Consider the following 17,640-nt stretch of genomic DNA (forward strand, 5'->3'; position numbering starts at 1 on the left):
TGATTGTGCAGTTGGCCCCAACTGAATATATAACTTCTAGTGCCTTAAGAGCGTAGGAATATCAACAAAATACTCCCAAATGTGAACAGTTATACCAGCGCATTTGCACTGTATATAGCAATTTGCATTGTACTAAAGCAACATCCTGCCAATAAATCAAGGTATACTAAGAGAAGTGCATGATAGTATCAGTCTAGGATTAGCATTAGTATGGCACAGTGATAGATCTTCGTTACCTCAGTCACTCTAATTCATTAGTGGACAGATGCTGTTCGCTGTAGCAGGTGCTCAGCTTAAGCGGGAGTAGGTAGAAGGAAGAGCACTTTACAATACATACCTTGAATATTAGTTAAAATTACTCATATATACACATAAAGAACAGTATAGCGAGTTACACTAGAAACATAGTGTCTAGGTACTTGCTACTGCACAGTGTCTCACATGGCCTTGGAAATTTAATGACTAAAGAAAGCATTTTACTCTATGATGCATCTTAGTTCCAGAACTTGACAATTTACATGAAACAACTCTGTTCACATTTTTTATTTCACAACACCAATGCACAAGAAAGTTGATATGCCCTCTGCCATCCAGAGGGACCTTGACAGGCTTGAGAGGTGTGCCCATGTGAACAGCATGAAGTTCAACAAGGTAAGGTGCAAGGTACTGCACATGGGTCAGGGCAATCCCAAGCACAAATACAGGCTGGACAGAGAATGGATTGAGAGCAGCCCTGAGGAGAAGGCCTTGGGGGTGATGGTTGAGGAGAAGCTCAACATAAGCCAGCAATGTGCACTTGCAGCCCAGAAGGCCAACCGTATCCTGGGCTGCATCAAAAGCAGCATGACCAGCAGGTCAAGGGAGGTGATTCTGCCCCTCTGCTCCACTCTCATGAGACCCCACCTGGAGTACTGCATCCAGATCTGGGGCCCCCAACATAAGAAGGATGTGGACGTGTTGGAGCGAGTCCAGAGGAGGGCCACAAAGATGATCAGAGGGCTGGAGCACCTCTCCTATGAAAGACAGAGAGTTGGGGTTGTTCAGCCTGGAGAAGGGAAGGCTCAGGGGAGACCTTATAGCAACCTTCCAGTACCTGAAGGGCACCTACAGGAAAGCTGGACAGGGACTTTTTACAAGGGCATGAGGTGATAGGACAATGTGTAATGGTTTTAAACTGAAAGAGGGTAGATTTAGGTTAGATATTAGGAAGAAATTCTTTACTGTGAGGTTGGTGAGACACTGGAACAGGTTGCCCAGAGAAGTTGTGGATGCCCCCTCCCTGGAAATGTTCCAGGCCAGGTTGTATGGGGCTTTGAGCAACCTGGTCTAGTGGAAAATGTCCCTGCCCATGGTAGTGGGGTTGGAACTAGATGATCTTTAAGGTCCCTTCCAACTCAAACCATTCTATGATTCTATGTTTATTATTCATAGAAATCTTGAATGTTTCTGCTTGCCCAATAACAGGCGTTCTTTCCAAAGTATGGGGCTTTTGTTGGTTTTGTTTTTTTTAATTAACTTCAGAGAAGAGAGCTGATAATAATTATAGTTAAAGGAGTGTTGTCTGTCCAGTAATTAGAGCTTTGCAATAGGGCAGGTTGAAATACCTGGGTCCTTTTCTCACTTTTCTTGTCTATTCAGAATGTAATTTCTGGGATTTGATAATTTTGAGTACCTCAAAATACAAGACCAAAGTATTAGTATAAGAGCGTAATATATATCTAAGCTGCCAGTATTACTGAGATTGGTATTTATATGTGATTTTTTTTAGATCAAATATTGTCTCTTACAGAACAGTTTTGGTATTGTGGTTTGTTCTTTTTTTATTTTAAAATTTATGCTTCAAATAGTATACAGGATTGCCTCACTGGGATGTGTCAGGATAATTTAGTTAAGGAGGAGACTCTTAGATATACTTTTAAGTATGCTTTATTAATAACTTAATAATTATATATATTGTTAATAATAATACTTTATACTTCCACTGTGCCAGCTAATGTGGCAGTTGTCTTCCGTTCAACCTTAATGAGGAAACAGCCTCTTTTGTGACAGTTGAAAGAGTCCAATATTGTTTCATGGGTATTTCTCACATAGCTAAAGCAGCTACCTCTGTTTGCCATGGACATTGATTCCTACTTGATATTGCCCTTCATTTCTGTTGATACAAAAGCTAACATTTAAGCCCTATCAGTTCTCAGCTTTAACTTACTGGTGCAACTGAAGGGGCTGTCTAAGGGCAGGGAATCAGTGTTACAGCATCCAAAGGAAACCTATACGCATCTCTGCCTGCAGCTGAAGGCAGCACCTAAATCTAGTCAGCATGTTAATTCTGGAATAGGAATTAGACTCTTTGGCTTAATCGGTTTGTTACAAAGGCAAGGAGTTAAAGTTTTGTTTGTGTGAGCATCTGCAGGTGAAAAACAAGAAAACAGCAAGGGCAGCAAATAGTGAAATAAAAATCTAAGGAGATACTATTAAAATGTCCTGGGGAGAGGGATGTTAAAAGAGCAGGATCTCTTGGGGGAAGAACATTAGCCGAGAACAGTCTTAATGATTGTGACCAAAATACCTCTAAATGCAGATTTTCACTATTAGGGTTCCAGCAATGTCATAGCTGTCTTCATTAATGTCTAGTAAATATGATGGTTTCTATGCAGTTTTTTGTTCAGTTTCACAGGATTTGGGAAGCTAGGAAAGCATATATGGAAAAGACCACTCTGTCCTTAACTTCTTCTTACACTTTTTGTTTCAACTTCTGGGCATTTTCAGAGACAGAATGAAGTTTGAGATGTATTTTTGTTCTATCGCAGCAGGACACAAAAGGCACTTTCTATGACTCATCAATTTATTTTCCTAATGGAAAAAATAGATATACCCTTACTCCTAGCTAGAAGTTTAAGATAAAAATAATCAATGATGACAATCTACCATATTTTTACACTTAATTCTGATATTTCACTTCAGATGCTATTTAATATTCTAATTTTTCTTTATTGCAGGAAAACAACATTCAGATAATTGACTGTGAAAATCTAGAAAATCTTTGTATTCTGATTCTGAATAAGAACCATCTTTCATCAGTTTGTGGCTTAGATGGCTGCATAAATCTCCAAAATCTTGAACTTTCTTACAATAGAATCACTCGAATTGGTAAGAATACTAATGAAAAATTATTCCAATTTGTATAACAATATTTGTGCTCTTTATATTCAGAATTATACTTCTCTTGGATTCAGGGCCAGCCAGCTGCTAAGCCCAAGGAGAAGGAGGAAACAGACTTAGAACAGACCTGCATTTTAAAGCATAGTAAACTTCACATTTATTTGTATTATGGCTTAGCTACTGCCTTGTATTCCATCTAACAGGCCATATAACTATTGTCAGCCAAAGAGAACTAAAAACCTTTCTAGGAGGGCCCCTAATATTACCTGCACTAACTCAGTTGGAATATGTGAGTAGCCTGAGTTCAATTTATCTACAGAAGCAATAAATGTAAAGCCTAGCCTTGCAACTGCAGAGAATTCCAGTGTGTTCCTGACTGACACAGTAAGTAGTTACATAGAAATCATATTATCTGCCTGAGCCTGTGAACCAAGCTAACAATGGACCATGGCCTCTCTTTCTACTAAAATGCTCCCCATTCTGGCTCTAAACTATTGTTCTGTATTTCCCTCCCACTCTGGCTCTTCATTGCTGCTCATTGTCCCAAGGCTGAAAAAAAGGAATGAGTCTAAGGTAAAATCATGCAAATCATTTAGGCACAGCAGGTGTGCCAACCCCTATCATATTTACAAAGGCATTTTGTTATATTTATTAGGTCCAACAATTGGCAGTCAACCAGTTAGAATTTACATGCACCCAAATCACCCAACAGATGCATCAATACATGAAATCTTTCTGCCAGGAGATTGATGTTTTCTGTTGGCCAGACAGGAATTTTTCATGTAGTAAACAAGTGTTTGCCTCTCTGCCTGTAGTGCCTCTCTGCTTGTACTGCCACTGGGACTGTAAAGTGCCTAAGGGGTACATATTGTGTCTCAGCTTCTGGCAAGGCTAAAATACTGCATTGTGAGCCTTGTATTATGCAGATTTGGTATAGATCTAATCAGGATCCAGAGCCTTTTTTACTGACAAAAGGTCAGGAAAGTGTAGTGCAGTGAAATAACCAAGATCTTTGCTGTATGTAAGTGGAGAAGCCATTTTTTTGTTTTTGGAATGATGTATGGAGCAACAGTAACAGTTGAGAAAAGGTAGTGGTAAATTGCCAGATCATTCCTTGAAAGAAGCTCTCAGGGCTTGAAAGTCGCAAATTTCCTTCAAGAAGGCAGCACAGCAGATAGATAGAACTGGATTTAACAGCCTCCTTATACTCTAGGGACTTGGGTTTTCATGCATGACAGACTGTGAAATTTGTAAAGGCCACCAAAATACAGGTGACTATATAGTTTCAGTATTATAGTCTTAACAGCAATGAATCTTCAGAGATTTGTCCATGGAAATAAAATCTTATGGTCAAGAAAAAAAATTGCATGTGATGAAGTAATTAATTTTGTATAAATTGAAACATGAAACCTGAAAAGGTGACTTTCTAGTTGTATTCTTAGTCTGTGCTAAATCTAAAGATGTTACTTAGAAAGACTGCAGAGCTAGGAATGGAAAGGAGATAAGGAGATTTTTATTTTATTTGTCTTGATGTAGACTTTTAATTTTCTTTAAAGTATGTGGACATACTTTATTTTCCTGCTGGACAGCAGGAAAATAATATAAAACAATAATTAAGCTGATGGATGAAATACATTGACATAAGATATTTTATATAAAGAAATGGTTTCCACTGTTAAAAAAAAAAAAAAGGAGACTGAAACAGTATGAACATGGATAATGCAATTCCATGATAAATAACAAGGCATAGCAAACAGGAAATGGGAAATCTTAAAAACAAAAAAGATTTAAGGGGATTAATATTGATATTCTGAGTATTTTTCTAATATGTGCAAATTTGGAATGTTAGTATTTGTGAACAGTTTATAATACCTGAGAATAAAGGTGCTGGAATATCATTGTTTACTGTAGAAGCATATCAGTACCCTAATGAAAAACAATAAAATAAACTGGCTAAAGAAGCTTCAGCTATATCCTTGTGGCCAGGAATGCTGGATAAGATTCTTGTTCAAATTTGTGGCATTTGATAAAAATGTCTGCAAGATTACTGTAAGAATGACATAGTATTAGTGGATAACATTTAGGAATGTGGCATCTGTGTGAAATGTAGTATCTTTGTAGAGACCAAGTGGAGTAAAATCCTCTTGTACTTTCTGTTTTGTGCAGTGGGCTGCTATGTTTACTGAGTCTCTAATGAATTTCACTGGGTAAATAAATGTTCACAGAAATCAGCTTGGAATTTGTCTTTCTTCTCTCCAGAACTGCTTTGAGGATGTCTGGTTAAAACAGACGCATAATACAGGATTTATTTAATATAATAACGTATTGGTTGCAGATAGTTGCATAGAATACACAAAAATGGATTTATGGATTTTAAGAAGTTATTGTATCCCTCCCATCTGTAAATCTTGCAGGATGTCCCTTAGCAATTTTGGAAGCTGCAGTACTGTGCAATGTTCTCTGTTCATTCAGCTTTAACAAAGGCTGTGGGCTTTTCCTAAGAAGTAAGGCTTATTTATGTTTGTAATACTTCTGTTTTAATAACTTATTGTAGGAAACTTCAAGCATACTATGATTTCTTTTTTCCTCCTGTCATTGAAATACAGCATCAGCAGAGAAAAAATTAGAGTTGCCAGAAAACCCTTAAAAATAACAGTAAAAATATGAGAAATGTGTCTCAATTATGCTTTTCCACTTAATAATGCATGGTCACAACTTAAGTAATTGTGTCAGTAATACACTGAAGTTCAGCGCATATGTTTGTATTTGGAAGATAAATGTTTTACTTAAAAACTTTCTTATACAAAACGTCGCATTTTGACTTGAGTCATAGGATATGCTTTTGTAGGGTGTCTATATTGCCATAGTATGCTGGCTAAAATCTTGGCACTGCTAAGAATAGCAATGCATAACTGTGCATAGTCATAAATGCGTCTTTGGACCTAGTCTTTTTAAGAAAGCACATACAGGGGTTTTTTGTCAGACACTTTTCAGTTTGGGGGGTTTTTTTGTATGTTTTTTCATCTTCATGTTCACTGTCAGCTTTCACTCCTCTCTTATCACTCGTCTTTGCCACACACAGAAGTTACTTCAGAACTACATTGATAGCTAAGATAGAGTCCCTAGCAAACAGACACCAGCTGCCCTTTGCAAATTGCTAAGAGCTACTTACAAAGGTTCTCCACAAATCTTGCTGAAACCATATGTTTTTGTACAGAATACATTTTCCCGTATACTGCTATAGCTGTTGTTGATTGCATCATATGTAAACCAGACAATATCTTCTGGAAATATGAAGAGGACTTCATGCTTATTTTTAATTTTACATGTGTGCAGAAGAAACATTAAAATGCCATCTGTTTGTGTTACATTATTCTCTCTTGTGTGTTTTTCTGTTGGACTGCATTTGATAGTTCCAGAATTGATTGTGATCCCACTGTATGTAGCCTTGGCATGTCTGTTCCAAATGACATTCGGTCTAATTAAACAAGACAGATGAGGAGAAGGAGATGTAAAAAAGGTGCTTTGTGCAGCATGCAGAATAGGAAATTTCCAGATCCTGTATAACTCCTTGCCTTTTCTTACTGCGTGTGCAGTCTCTCCTCTCTGTCCCTCTCCAGACTAATTCAGTGCTTTTAAAGTTTCCAGTACTGCTATGCTGATAACTTAAACGTGGAGACGTAAGGGTTATTCTTTTGAGGAACTCTTGGAAGCTCTTAATTTTAACTGTCTGAAACGCAATTGTTTTGAGACCGCTAGATGGTGCTGGTTCCTTTTTTATTTTTATCCAAGCATAAAAGAAAATGCAGACCAGGATCTTGCAGTCAGGATAGTATGTTATGGGCATGTTTGAAATTCTTTCAGAATAATTAAAGGTTTGTATATTTATTTCCTAAAGCACAGTTTTGAAGTTACAGTATGGGACATTTGTTTTAGATTTAGGATGAGATCTCTTTAATATCAGGTGATTGTGTTATTTCCAGTAGGTGCTTTCCGTTTTTAAATTACTATGATTCAAAGGCCTGTATTTGATTGGGTTTTTTAAATGTACAGCTAGTTTGGGCATTTATTTTTTTACTTCTGTTTTCTCCTTATCATTCATTTTCTTTTTTAATTCCTCTTCTGTATTCTCAATAATCTATGGTGCAAACTGGTCTCTGGTCTCATAATCCAGTTTATTCTCGGAGGAAAATCACAAAGACATTCACCTCTGTAAAGCTCGCCCAACTTTCTTTTGGGAATTTGGGTGAGATAAAGATGAGACAAAGTATTACCTCAAATAATCCTGTGAAGAATACATGAAAGAAAAGTAAATTCAGAAATTCTTTATTTTAGATATGTTTTATAAAGGGTGTTCCTTCAAAGGAGTTTTACTACAGAGATACAGGAAAAACTGCTCGGACCTGTAGCAAGTCAGATGCATCAGTGCCATTGCAGAACATCTAGCATGTGTAAGACTGTGAAAAGACAGTGTGATTTTTGCCATTGTAAGAGGATGATTTGGGAAAAATTGTGTGAAAGAAACAGACGCTGACAGGAAACTTTTCCTTTGCATCTTTTTGGGGTAGAGATTGCACACATTCTTACTCTTTACACTAGCTGGCAGGAGTAAGTTTATTGAGAGTGTAATGGCTATAGAAGTACAGCTTTATACTTAAAGGCACTGAATTTTCTTTCTAAAATTCTTCATTAAAAATATTTTATAACATAATTCCTTAAACAAGATGCACTTAAATAATAGAGGTGATGCTGGCCTAAGTTTTAACACAATTTGTTCTCACATTGCTGATAACTTGGAAAAAAAAACTTTTTAAAATTAAATAATGAAAATTAACTTTCAAACATAAATACTGTTTCCATTCTGAGGGGTGATTTTAAGAGGGCTGTTAGCATTTCACAAAGCCCATAAGTTCTGAGTAGCAATTATAAAGTGTTTAAAGCATAGTAAGTATGGCTTATCACTAAAAGAACGTTTTGTTCCAAGAGGAGTGCTAAAGGGGTTATGAACTGTTATTATTGCTTGGTTAACAGGATAAGAAATTTGTGAACTGTACACATTGTATATTTGATAGTGTCAAAATACAGTAATTATTTTTAAACCTTATACAGGACTAATATTAATTGTTACTGTAGATAATATATTGAAAGTTTAGAGTTTTCTTAGTACTTGAAAACCAACAGGTTTTTATTTCATTATGGCTTAATTCAGCTAAAATCTTTAATTTTCAGGTGGCCTGCAGTCACTGAAAAATCTTCAGCAATTAATCGTGGACCATAATCAATTAATCAGCACAAAAGGTCTTTGTGAGGCACCTACTCTTATTCACCTAGACTGCTCTTTTAATCACCTCACACAAGTTGAAGGCATTGAGAATTGTGGCCTACTTCAAATTCTGAAGTTGCAAGGCAATAACCTCCAGGAGGTAAAAGCTTTGAATTCAGTGGCTGTTGTGCATACCTCTTTATTAAGAGTCATATTTTTCAGAATGCCAATCATGTGCTCTTTGTTTGCAGTGGAATGTTTCACGCTCTTAGGTGGGCTTTTTTTCCCCTGTTAGAGGGAGATTTTTGAAGATACAAATGGCTAGCAGTTAAGTATTTTCTTGCTCCTAAGTCCTTGAAAAATTGGCCCCTCAGTAATTATATTTCCCTCCTTTGTTTATAGCATCTAGTCTTCAGTTTGTATTATATGATGCTGATTCTTTGTTTGAAATGTAACAAAATATTATTATCATTATGTATAAGTAATAGTTCAGGCTGATTTGATGTATGCTGATCCTCCAAAAGTTGAAGATTGTGCTGCAGCATGTAAAATAGGGAAGTAGTTTGCTAACTGTACACTTAGTCATATTTACTGACAATGATTCTCTTAAGAATCTGAGAGAGAAAAACCTTTGTCAATAAACAGAAAATACCTGCATGAATAAAATAGTAAGACTGTGGCTCTTGGGCTCTTGACTTTTTTTTTTTTTAATTGACTATTCAGACTAGGTAGAAGACACTAAAAAATATTTGCCACCTGATATGTAGAAATTATGTTTGACAACTGGTACATACACAATAAGGAAATGATACATATATCCAAAATGTGGGGTTTGATTGTATTTATTAATGATTTATGAAAAGCATCTGGTAAGCATTCCATTGTTGTTTCTCTAATTTATATTAATTTTAAATAACCATCTCTTTTCTGTTTAGCTTCCAAGACTGGAAAATCATGTTCTCCTAAGAGAACTATATTTGGATGACAATAGCATTTCTGCTATGAGAATGCTTTCTTTGTATTGGTTGCCTCTGTTGCAGATTCTTTTGCTGTCTCAAAACAGGTAAGCAAGAAACATTCTTCCACTTACAAAACTGATACAGAAGAATTTACTAACATAATGCTTATCTGAAAAGTATAATTCTCAGTATGGTTAAAATTTCACTATCTTTTCCAGATATTCTTTGATAATGTGTAGTTGACAAGTAATGACATTGGCTACCTTTAGCTAAGAAAATTTGAAACAGCATTGACTATGAGAAGTAATTTTTTCTGTTAGATGTTATATGAAAATAATTTTTGAGCATTATGGCATTTTAAAACCATGGTATTTCTTTTTTTTTCCTTTCTTTAGCAATTGTTTCTAGAGTATGTCTATCAAACTTCATATTTCACAGCCAGCTTATTCAAAACAGACTTTGAAGGCTATGTTAAGTGCAACTACTAGAGTTAAAAAGGACAAACGAGAATGTTTTGGAGGGTATTAACATATGTATGTAAAATAAAAACCAACAATCATATTTGCTTTAATTTTTCACTCTTATGGTTCAGTTTGAAAGGTGTAAAATAAAAAAGAAGGATCAAGACAAGCAGCGTAAAACTAGATCATGCACTTAAGTACTCTGTAATTAGCTTTCAGTTCATTTTCGAAGCTAGTCTGTACATCTGTAAAGTTAGAATGACCAAATATTCAGGAGTCAAAATTTTTATTTCCCAACCCCCTTTTTCTCATTTTAAATTCTCCTAAAAAAAAAAAGGAACAATTATTACAATTTACAATGTGTTAGTAGTAAAATGAATTTTAAATTGGTATAAATTAATTACTTTTCTATACTGTGACATTTTGCTCTGAACAAGATTGATCTCAGCTAAACAGATAGAATATACTGTTACACACAATATACAGAATATACACTCTGAACTAATCACTTAACTCTTTTAGCGAAGAGGAGATGCTTTTAGACTGTGATTCGTCTGCCATTTTTAGCCATTTGCTTTGAGACTAATCATACCCCTACAAGTGCTTGTTCATCTTCATTGACTATTAACAGAGTCAAAATGACCAGCTCACACGTAGGTGTCCACATTTGAACGGATGAATCCCATCCTATGTGACATATAGTTCATCAGAGTCAACTGTAGCTGGGAGCATGTGGGAGAAAAGACTGAGTCCTGTTACTATAAGGAATGTCCTTCATAGAAAATTAATATTATTTGAGCATATACAACCTATATTTTTATATAACTTTTCAGATTGTTTTCATGTCATGTCTAATGAAGTAGTATGCATGTAAACTCTTGGATGTAAATATAACACCTAGCTATATTTACAGAATCTGATCTTCAAGTTGCTGGGCTTTTAGGTTTTTTTTTGTTCTTTTGTTAATTCTGGAGTTTGGAGAAAGTGCTTCCTGCTTGTGATTAACAAGAGCATTATTTGTTAAGTGTTAGTTTCTGAATCACAGCTATTGATTTAATTCATGTTCTTTGCTTTTTTTTTCCCTTGTCCTGTTCAGTTTTTTGTGGAACACGCAGTAATGTCACTCTGTCTTCTTGTAGTTTCCTCCTTTTCCTCTGGTTTGTTTTTTGTTAACATTAAGGTGTAGCTATGCTGTGTGTAATAAAAAGTTTGCAAAACTGCTTGGGAGAGAACAAACTTAAGAGCACGGTCTCAGGCATAGCTTGAATGCAGTCTCTGCATCTAGGTTGTGCTGGACTGGCCATGTAGATACACTTTATGTCACTTGCCTATCCCATGATCTTATGTTTTTTAATGTCCATTGTAGTGCTTATTCTGGTTTTTCAGTGGCCAAGCTGAGATGCAGTGTTTGGTCCACTGAGTTTCTTCTGCTGGACTGGGAGGAAGCAAATATTTTTGCATCAGCAAACTGGATGTGCTGAAAATGAACACATAACTCCTCCCCAAGCAATTCCCTTTCTTTCCTTGATGTATCTATAGCTTATATCAGATCTTTGTGACAAACAGGACAAGAAAGCCTTAAATGCATATTAGAAACTTCAAAATTCCTGGCATTTCAGTAGCCTGCTCTGTTACACTCACTTTATGTACACTTATAAGCAGCTCCATATGTGTGTGCTATAGCATAAGTAACTCGATGTTCTATGGAAATAGTGAATGTAATGGAGTAAGCTGTTGAAAGAAAAGCTGTTTCTTTACTTTTATCCTACAGCTAGTGCAATTTTGTGAATTTTTTTCAAGTGTACACTGAGTGCCATTTCCTTTTCACTGACTGCAGGAAGCCCATATAGTGGTAATGCTGTGAATCTGTATTCTTTCTAAAAGTGAAGTACTGTGAAAAGAAAATTCTTACACTAATTTACAGGATATTTTTATTCCTGAGAAGCTTTGTCTGTATCATAAACCAGAAATTGCCAAAGATAAAACTCCAAAAATTAATTGTTTTAATCCTACAATCTAGCAACAAGAAATTCCTTCAAATATAAAAACGGCAGCTATTTCACCACTACTGCTTTTATTGTTTTATTGTGGTTTTCACATACAAAGCATATACTTGGTCAATGTGCAATTGACCAAAGCCAATGAAAAATATCCTCTTGACTTGGTTACTGCAGAATTGGGACTATGAAGATCTGTGCTCTATTTTGTAGCAGCTGAGAACACAACTGTTGAGTTAGTTTTAAAAAGGCCCATTTTCTATTTTCTTCATTGTGAGTAAAGATTTAGGTGTAGGAGAGAAGAATCTTGCCCCTGCAACTGAAATTCATACATATGTAATATGTGTTAAGGGTTTATGTGGTATTTATATTTACATGTAATCCCACTTAATTATGTAGTTTACTTGTTAATGTCTTTTTCATTCAAAAGTTGTAAAGTGACACACTAAATCTGCTGTTCAGATAGCCATTGCTTTTTTTTTTTTTGGCAACTTCAAAACAGACAAATCTATCCCTCTTAAAATTTCAGTTTCAATATAGCATTAATATGGCAAAGTTCTTTTTTCACTGTCTCTTGTTTTTCATTAAGATAACCTAAGTGTGCTAGATAAAAAATTAATATTTAAAAAAATGCAGTCATCTGCAAAAATTCTTTTTTTTTTGGGAAACTGGTTTGGCCAGAATCAAATTCTTTGTGAACATGTTGCTCCAATGTTTTTGCAACTAGATGCATACTATTCCTAAAAGGCTTATAGAAATGCTAAAAAAGTCAGCTCAATTCTTTCTTAGTACGTATTGTTCTCCGTACTTAAATATATATGGCATCTATGTTTTTAACTTAATTTCTCAGATGTAAGAGTTGAACTCACTGTCATTGCAAGCCATCATGTTTTGAGGATTTGATCTCTTTTCCGGAGTCATCATAATAAATCTAAATGTCATCAGATGTTGAAATAAGTCAGTCATGAAAAAGCTACACTTATGTATAGTGTTTTTCCCCATCCCATCCTTACCAGTCTAGATTTTTTGATCACTTTCAGTAATTCTTTGCTAGCAATAAGTTTACTAAGTATGTGGCACCAGGGACAATACAGTTGAAGTACTGCCTACTAAAGTATTCAAGAAACAAGTGGCTGACAGATTTCCTACATTATGTTTGATTATTACTTATAAATATGGTGACTATTGCAAACTAAAATATTTTTATTTTTAAAGAATGAAAAAGAAATATATATCCAATTATTTAAAGAACTAGATTAATATAAATTTATTTTTAATTATTTTGCCCTCCTTCCTGCTAACTTCTCATTAACATAAATTATAATTTTTCTGGAGAAAAGCAGATGCACAGCAGCATTTGGACCATCCTGAGCAGTAACTGCTATTTGTGTTCAGAAAAGCAATCTTTATTTTCTCTGATGCATACTTGCAACTATTCTAGTCTCTTAAATCTTGTTTTCTGACATAGAATTTCTGTGGCTATCTGTGCCCTGTCCTGCTACAGCCTTACATGGGAGCAGAGAGAGGAAGTTATAGCTTTCTTCTTTGTGAATTTCTTTTACTTTTGTGTCTTCTTTGTAATTTATATCTCTCTTATGCCCAGGGCTAATGTGACAAGGTCAAGTAGTATTAAGTTTTCAGTAATGTCCTTTGTCTTTCTGGTTTGAATTTTCTTAGAGAAAAAATTAGCAAAGAATGTCAGTAAAGGGAAAGCTATAGAATGACAGGGAAACGTTTTAACTCTCATAATGCCAACGGCGGACAAGGATAGTCCAGTAGGCAATTTCTAATTCACCACAGCATATGCTGATAAAGATCCAGAGACCTCACTCACTATAAATAAAAAAATATTGCATTATCTTTCATCTCTTGTGCAAAGTACGATGTTTATTTTCCTTGCTTTTTCTGAATATGTGAATCTATTATCTGTATCATGGATTTTCAGTCTTTGCAGCCATAATGTTAGCCACTAATACCTATGATGATATTTGTTAGAAATATTAATTATATTTGTGTACTATTGACTGGTCATGAGAACATAAAATGCTGATATTTTTAGTACTATGTACAGATCTACATATCTGTACGTTTTTAGTGTTAATAATACTTCTTCATATTTATTTGATTTCCTGGAAAACTGGCAGGGAGGTATTAGAACTAAATAGGACTAGAACCAGGACAACTTTATCATATAGTTTGAGAAAGAACAGAAGTATAGTGACACATACTTGGCTTTATATAATCTGTTTCTCTGAATTTATTATTAAATGATTATGTTGTCATATAGAAATACTTGTCAACTGAATGTGGAAATTGTTTTTTTTCTGTTTTGCATATGGTCAAATTTTCAACAAGATTAAAGAATCTACAACCAGCATTTGGTCCAGAATTTGTGCACCAGAGTAAAATCCAGATCTGTTTTTTTTTAGTTGTAATGCCTGTGCTGAAAGTACAACATAGTCACACATTTCAGCAGCAAACAAGCATTTCTGGCTCTGACCAGTTGTAAGTTGCATGGTCATATTTCTGACCGTAAGAATTCTAATTTATAGTGTTCAAAGGCATTATAACCCTCAGAAAATACTGCTTTCTATAAAAATTAGCCGTCACAAAGTGACCACACATGTTGCCATCGGTGTTACCAGTCTCTCATTATGCTTAGGCCTTGTCCTTACAAGGATGAAACAAGTTACCTAAACGTGTATTTTTTAAAAAAATAGTTGATTTAGTATGTGCTTATACATAAGCATTCTAGTTTTAGTTGAAGACTGAAGTTTAAGACTGCATCTTGATTTTAATTCTTCCTCCCTCTTTCATATTTAACATAAAACAAAATAAACTTTTTAATCTGAAAGGTAATATTTGGAAATAGCCTGACAGCTGACCGAACCATTCAACATTCATTCTTAGTTGCACCAATGCAAGTTTGTAAGTGAAGAAACTTCAATAACACTGGATGCTAATGTTTTAATAGAGTGATAATACACATCTCACAGTCCAAAATCCTTTGTACGATGAATGTCAGCTCAGTTTCCTTACATTTACTCTTCAATACTACAAATAAGTTTGTCATGGCTTTACTATTGATTTGCTGCTTTATTGCACAAGAGAAGCTCTGATACACAAGAAGAGCAATTCCATAAGTGTCTGTATAATAGGCACCTATTTGACACTGTCTTACAGAAATAGTAAGACAGAGGAAGCACTAAAAAATATATTACAGGACAGTGCAGCCTTGACCTGTTAAGAAAGACAAGTGTGGCGCTTATGTTAGTTTTATGATCTAGGAAGTAATGTGCTGAGTGGAGAAGAGAAACAAAGTGACAAGAGCTTCGAGCAATGAGAAATGAAGGAAGAGGAAAGACGAAAAGCAGATTTTATTTCTTCTCCAGAATCAAGGCCTTCTGTTAGTTTCATTCGAGTTATGGTGCCTAAAGAAAAGCCAGTTGAGTTGTGTAAATTTTACAAGACTTCAGATCCTCAGCAGAAGATGAAAGAAACAGAATGAAATATTTACCAGATAAAACAAAACATTAATGAGTAAATATTAAAAACAGCTACTAAGAAGACTAAGAAATGCTTTCAAGTTAAAATTTCAGTAATTAGTTCTAGCACCTTGGATAGCTAAAAGAGTATTTTCTTACATAAATTAGTAAATTGTCATAAGTATAAAAGATTCTGGTGCCTTTCTGTTTATGAACTGCTGTTTTATTTAATTGAAAAAAGTCTCTTCTGTTTGTTCTTAGGTTAACTGAGCTTGTCCCTTTAAATTCATTTGTATCTTTGGAAAAGCTGGATATCAAAAATAACTGCTTGTCAGGTGAGTTGTACAAAAAACATAAACCCCCATCCGAACAAGTACTTCTTAATTAAATTATAAACTTACTTGAATTTGGTTGTTCCCATTTATTTATAAGAGACATTTATACAGAAAACATATAAATATTTTCCAAACATGGATGTTATAGATATTAATTATAACTATACTGTATAAGTAGCAGAATTGCTTATAGTACTTCATGATTTTGCTACATTTTACTTCCTTGTAAGATTTTATGAGACATAATATGGTTCTGCATTCAAATTTATATTTAATTTTATTTCCTACTACAATACAGACCTTAAAGGTATCATTACATGGTTAAGTGGCTGTCATAAACTAAGGGAGTTGTCACTCGGTGGAAATCCTCTTCTCCAAGAAAGGAACTGGAGGTAAGAAAATAAATTAATTTCCTAAATCAAAAAATGAAAATCAGCCAGAACCTAAGTATATATACATCTTGCTCATCAATCAAAATATGCCAAAAACTTGGTGTACATACGTTACTTAAATAGTAGAAATGAGGTAAGTATGAACACTGCCACAAATTCGAAGAGAATTATATGAAAATAACAAATGAAATTCAATTCTGTGATCTTTATTTTCTAAGAATTCCAGTTTGTAGTTTTGTTTAAACAAAAAACTTGATGTTTGACCTGGCACTTGGAACCTTCATAAGAAGCAGTTTGTGCTAAAACTCGACAGTAGTCTTTCCATGCTGTTGAACTGTTATCCTAAATGAATATTTTTCTTTATGACATTTTCTTTAGGCAAATGCAGAAATTATAAAGATGATATAGGCCTTCTTTGTGCTTTTTATTTGTAACTGCTTCTTTGCCCATTGATCACAACGTCTCCTTTTTCAGCATGAATTCTGATTGTTCCTCTCTACTGACAAGTTTATCACCTTTGGTAACTTTAACTTTCTGACTGAGGTTTTGTCTGACCTTTATTACCCTATTTTACGTTTCATTAAAACTTTTGCACAAAGACATGACCATCCACTCAACCTTTTTCTCCTCTTTCATCTGCACTGTTTAAAACCTTTATTTTTTCTGATTATTAATGTTCTTACACTGCTTACTTGCCCTTCTCAGAACCATCAGTTTCTGAGTGTCTATCACATAGCTTCTCACAGTGTTTCTCTTTCTGCTTTGCTGTCTTTTTTTTTTCTTGTTTACTCCCTTCCATCGCTTCATCCATTCACTGCTTAACAGTCTTGCTGCTGTGACAGGTTCACACTGCACATAGCTAGAGAAAGAGTGGTGTCTATAATAAATGTACCAAGGAATCCTTGGCTTAGCATCTTTTAAGGAAAAAAAATTAGAAGAAGAAAAAACTTGGAATGAATAGTTGATTTTTTTCCTTAGTAGCTGGAGCTTAGACTTTTTTCTTGTTCTGAGAATTCCTTATCTTTACACCAAAAATTAATAGCTCTTATGATTATGAAAGAGACACAGATGTAAAAATAATGCTGTTCTCTGCCCTCCGGTGATGATAATAATGAAACAAAAATCTGAAAAGAAATTAAAGAGCTGGTCTTAGAGACTATTACATGTGTATGTATAAAAACTGGATAAGGTAGAAAGGAAACTTGACATATGAAATGAGATGCAGCCACCAGAATCCTTAAAATGAGTAGTTGTGATAGGATTGTATTTGTAAGCTATATGAATAAAATTGTACATTAATAGTTTTTTTGTATTTTTTTGTGTGTTTTAGTAGAAGTCTCCTGTTTTCTTGGGAATTCTGTGGTCTGAAGCACTGTACATGGGCCAATGCCATCAAGTACAGTAGTGCTGTTAATTTAATTTGAAGTGTTCTTTCATTTTCCTTAGCATTAATACTTTCTAGTCTACAGGCCTTCAAGAGCAGAATGACAAGTTGGAAATGCAATTTTAGGTTTTTAGGTGATGTTCCAGAATACATGTGCTGAAATGTTAGGGTGTCTTTTAGTAAACTCTTACTATAATTCCATTAA

The 17,640-nt window shown here is 34.7% G+C and overlaps 1 protein-coding gene across 1 annotated transcript in view; it reads left to right on the forward strand.

Moving 5' to 3' along the window:
• The window catches only part of LRRIQ1 (leucine rich repeats and IQ motif containing 1), a 117,953-nt gene that overhangs the window by 11,141 nt on the left and 89,172 nt on the right, over window positions 1-17,640 (forward strand). The window contains exons 10-14 of the mRNA XM_068401738.1: window positions 2,997-3,147; window positions 8,389-8,582; window positions 9,358-9,485; window positions 15,586-15,659; window positions 15,958-16,051. Of these exons, the coding sequence (XP_068257839.1) occupies window positions 2,997-3,147; window positions 8,389-8,582; window positions 9,358-9,485; window positions 15,586-15,659; window positions 15,958-16,051 (641 nt within the window). The remainder of the gene's footprint in view (window positions 1-2,996; window positions 3,148-8,388; window positions 8,583-9,357; window positions 9,486-15,585; window positions 15,660-15,957; window positions 16,052-17,640) is intronic.

Source organism: Nyctibius grandis, chromosome 5 (assembly GCF_013368605.1).
Source record: "Nyctibius grandis isolate bNycGra1 chromosome 5, bNycGra1.pri, whole genome shotgun sequence".
Taxonomy (NCBI): domain Eukaryota; kingdom Metazoa; phylum Chordata; class Aves; order Nyctibiiformes; family Nyctibiidae; genus Nyctibius; species Nyctibius grandis.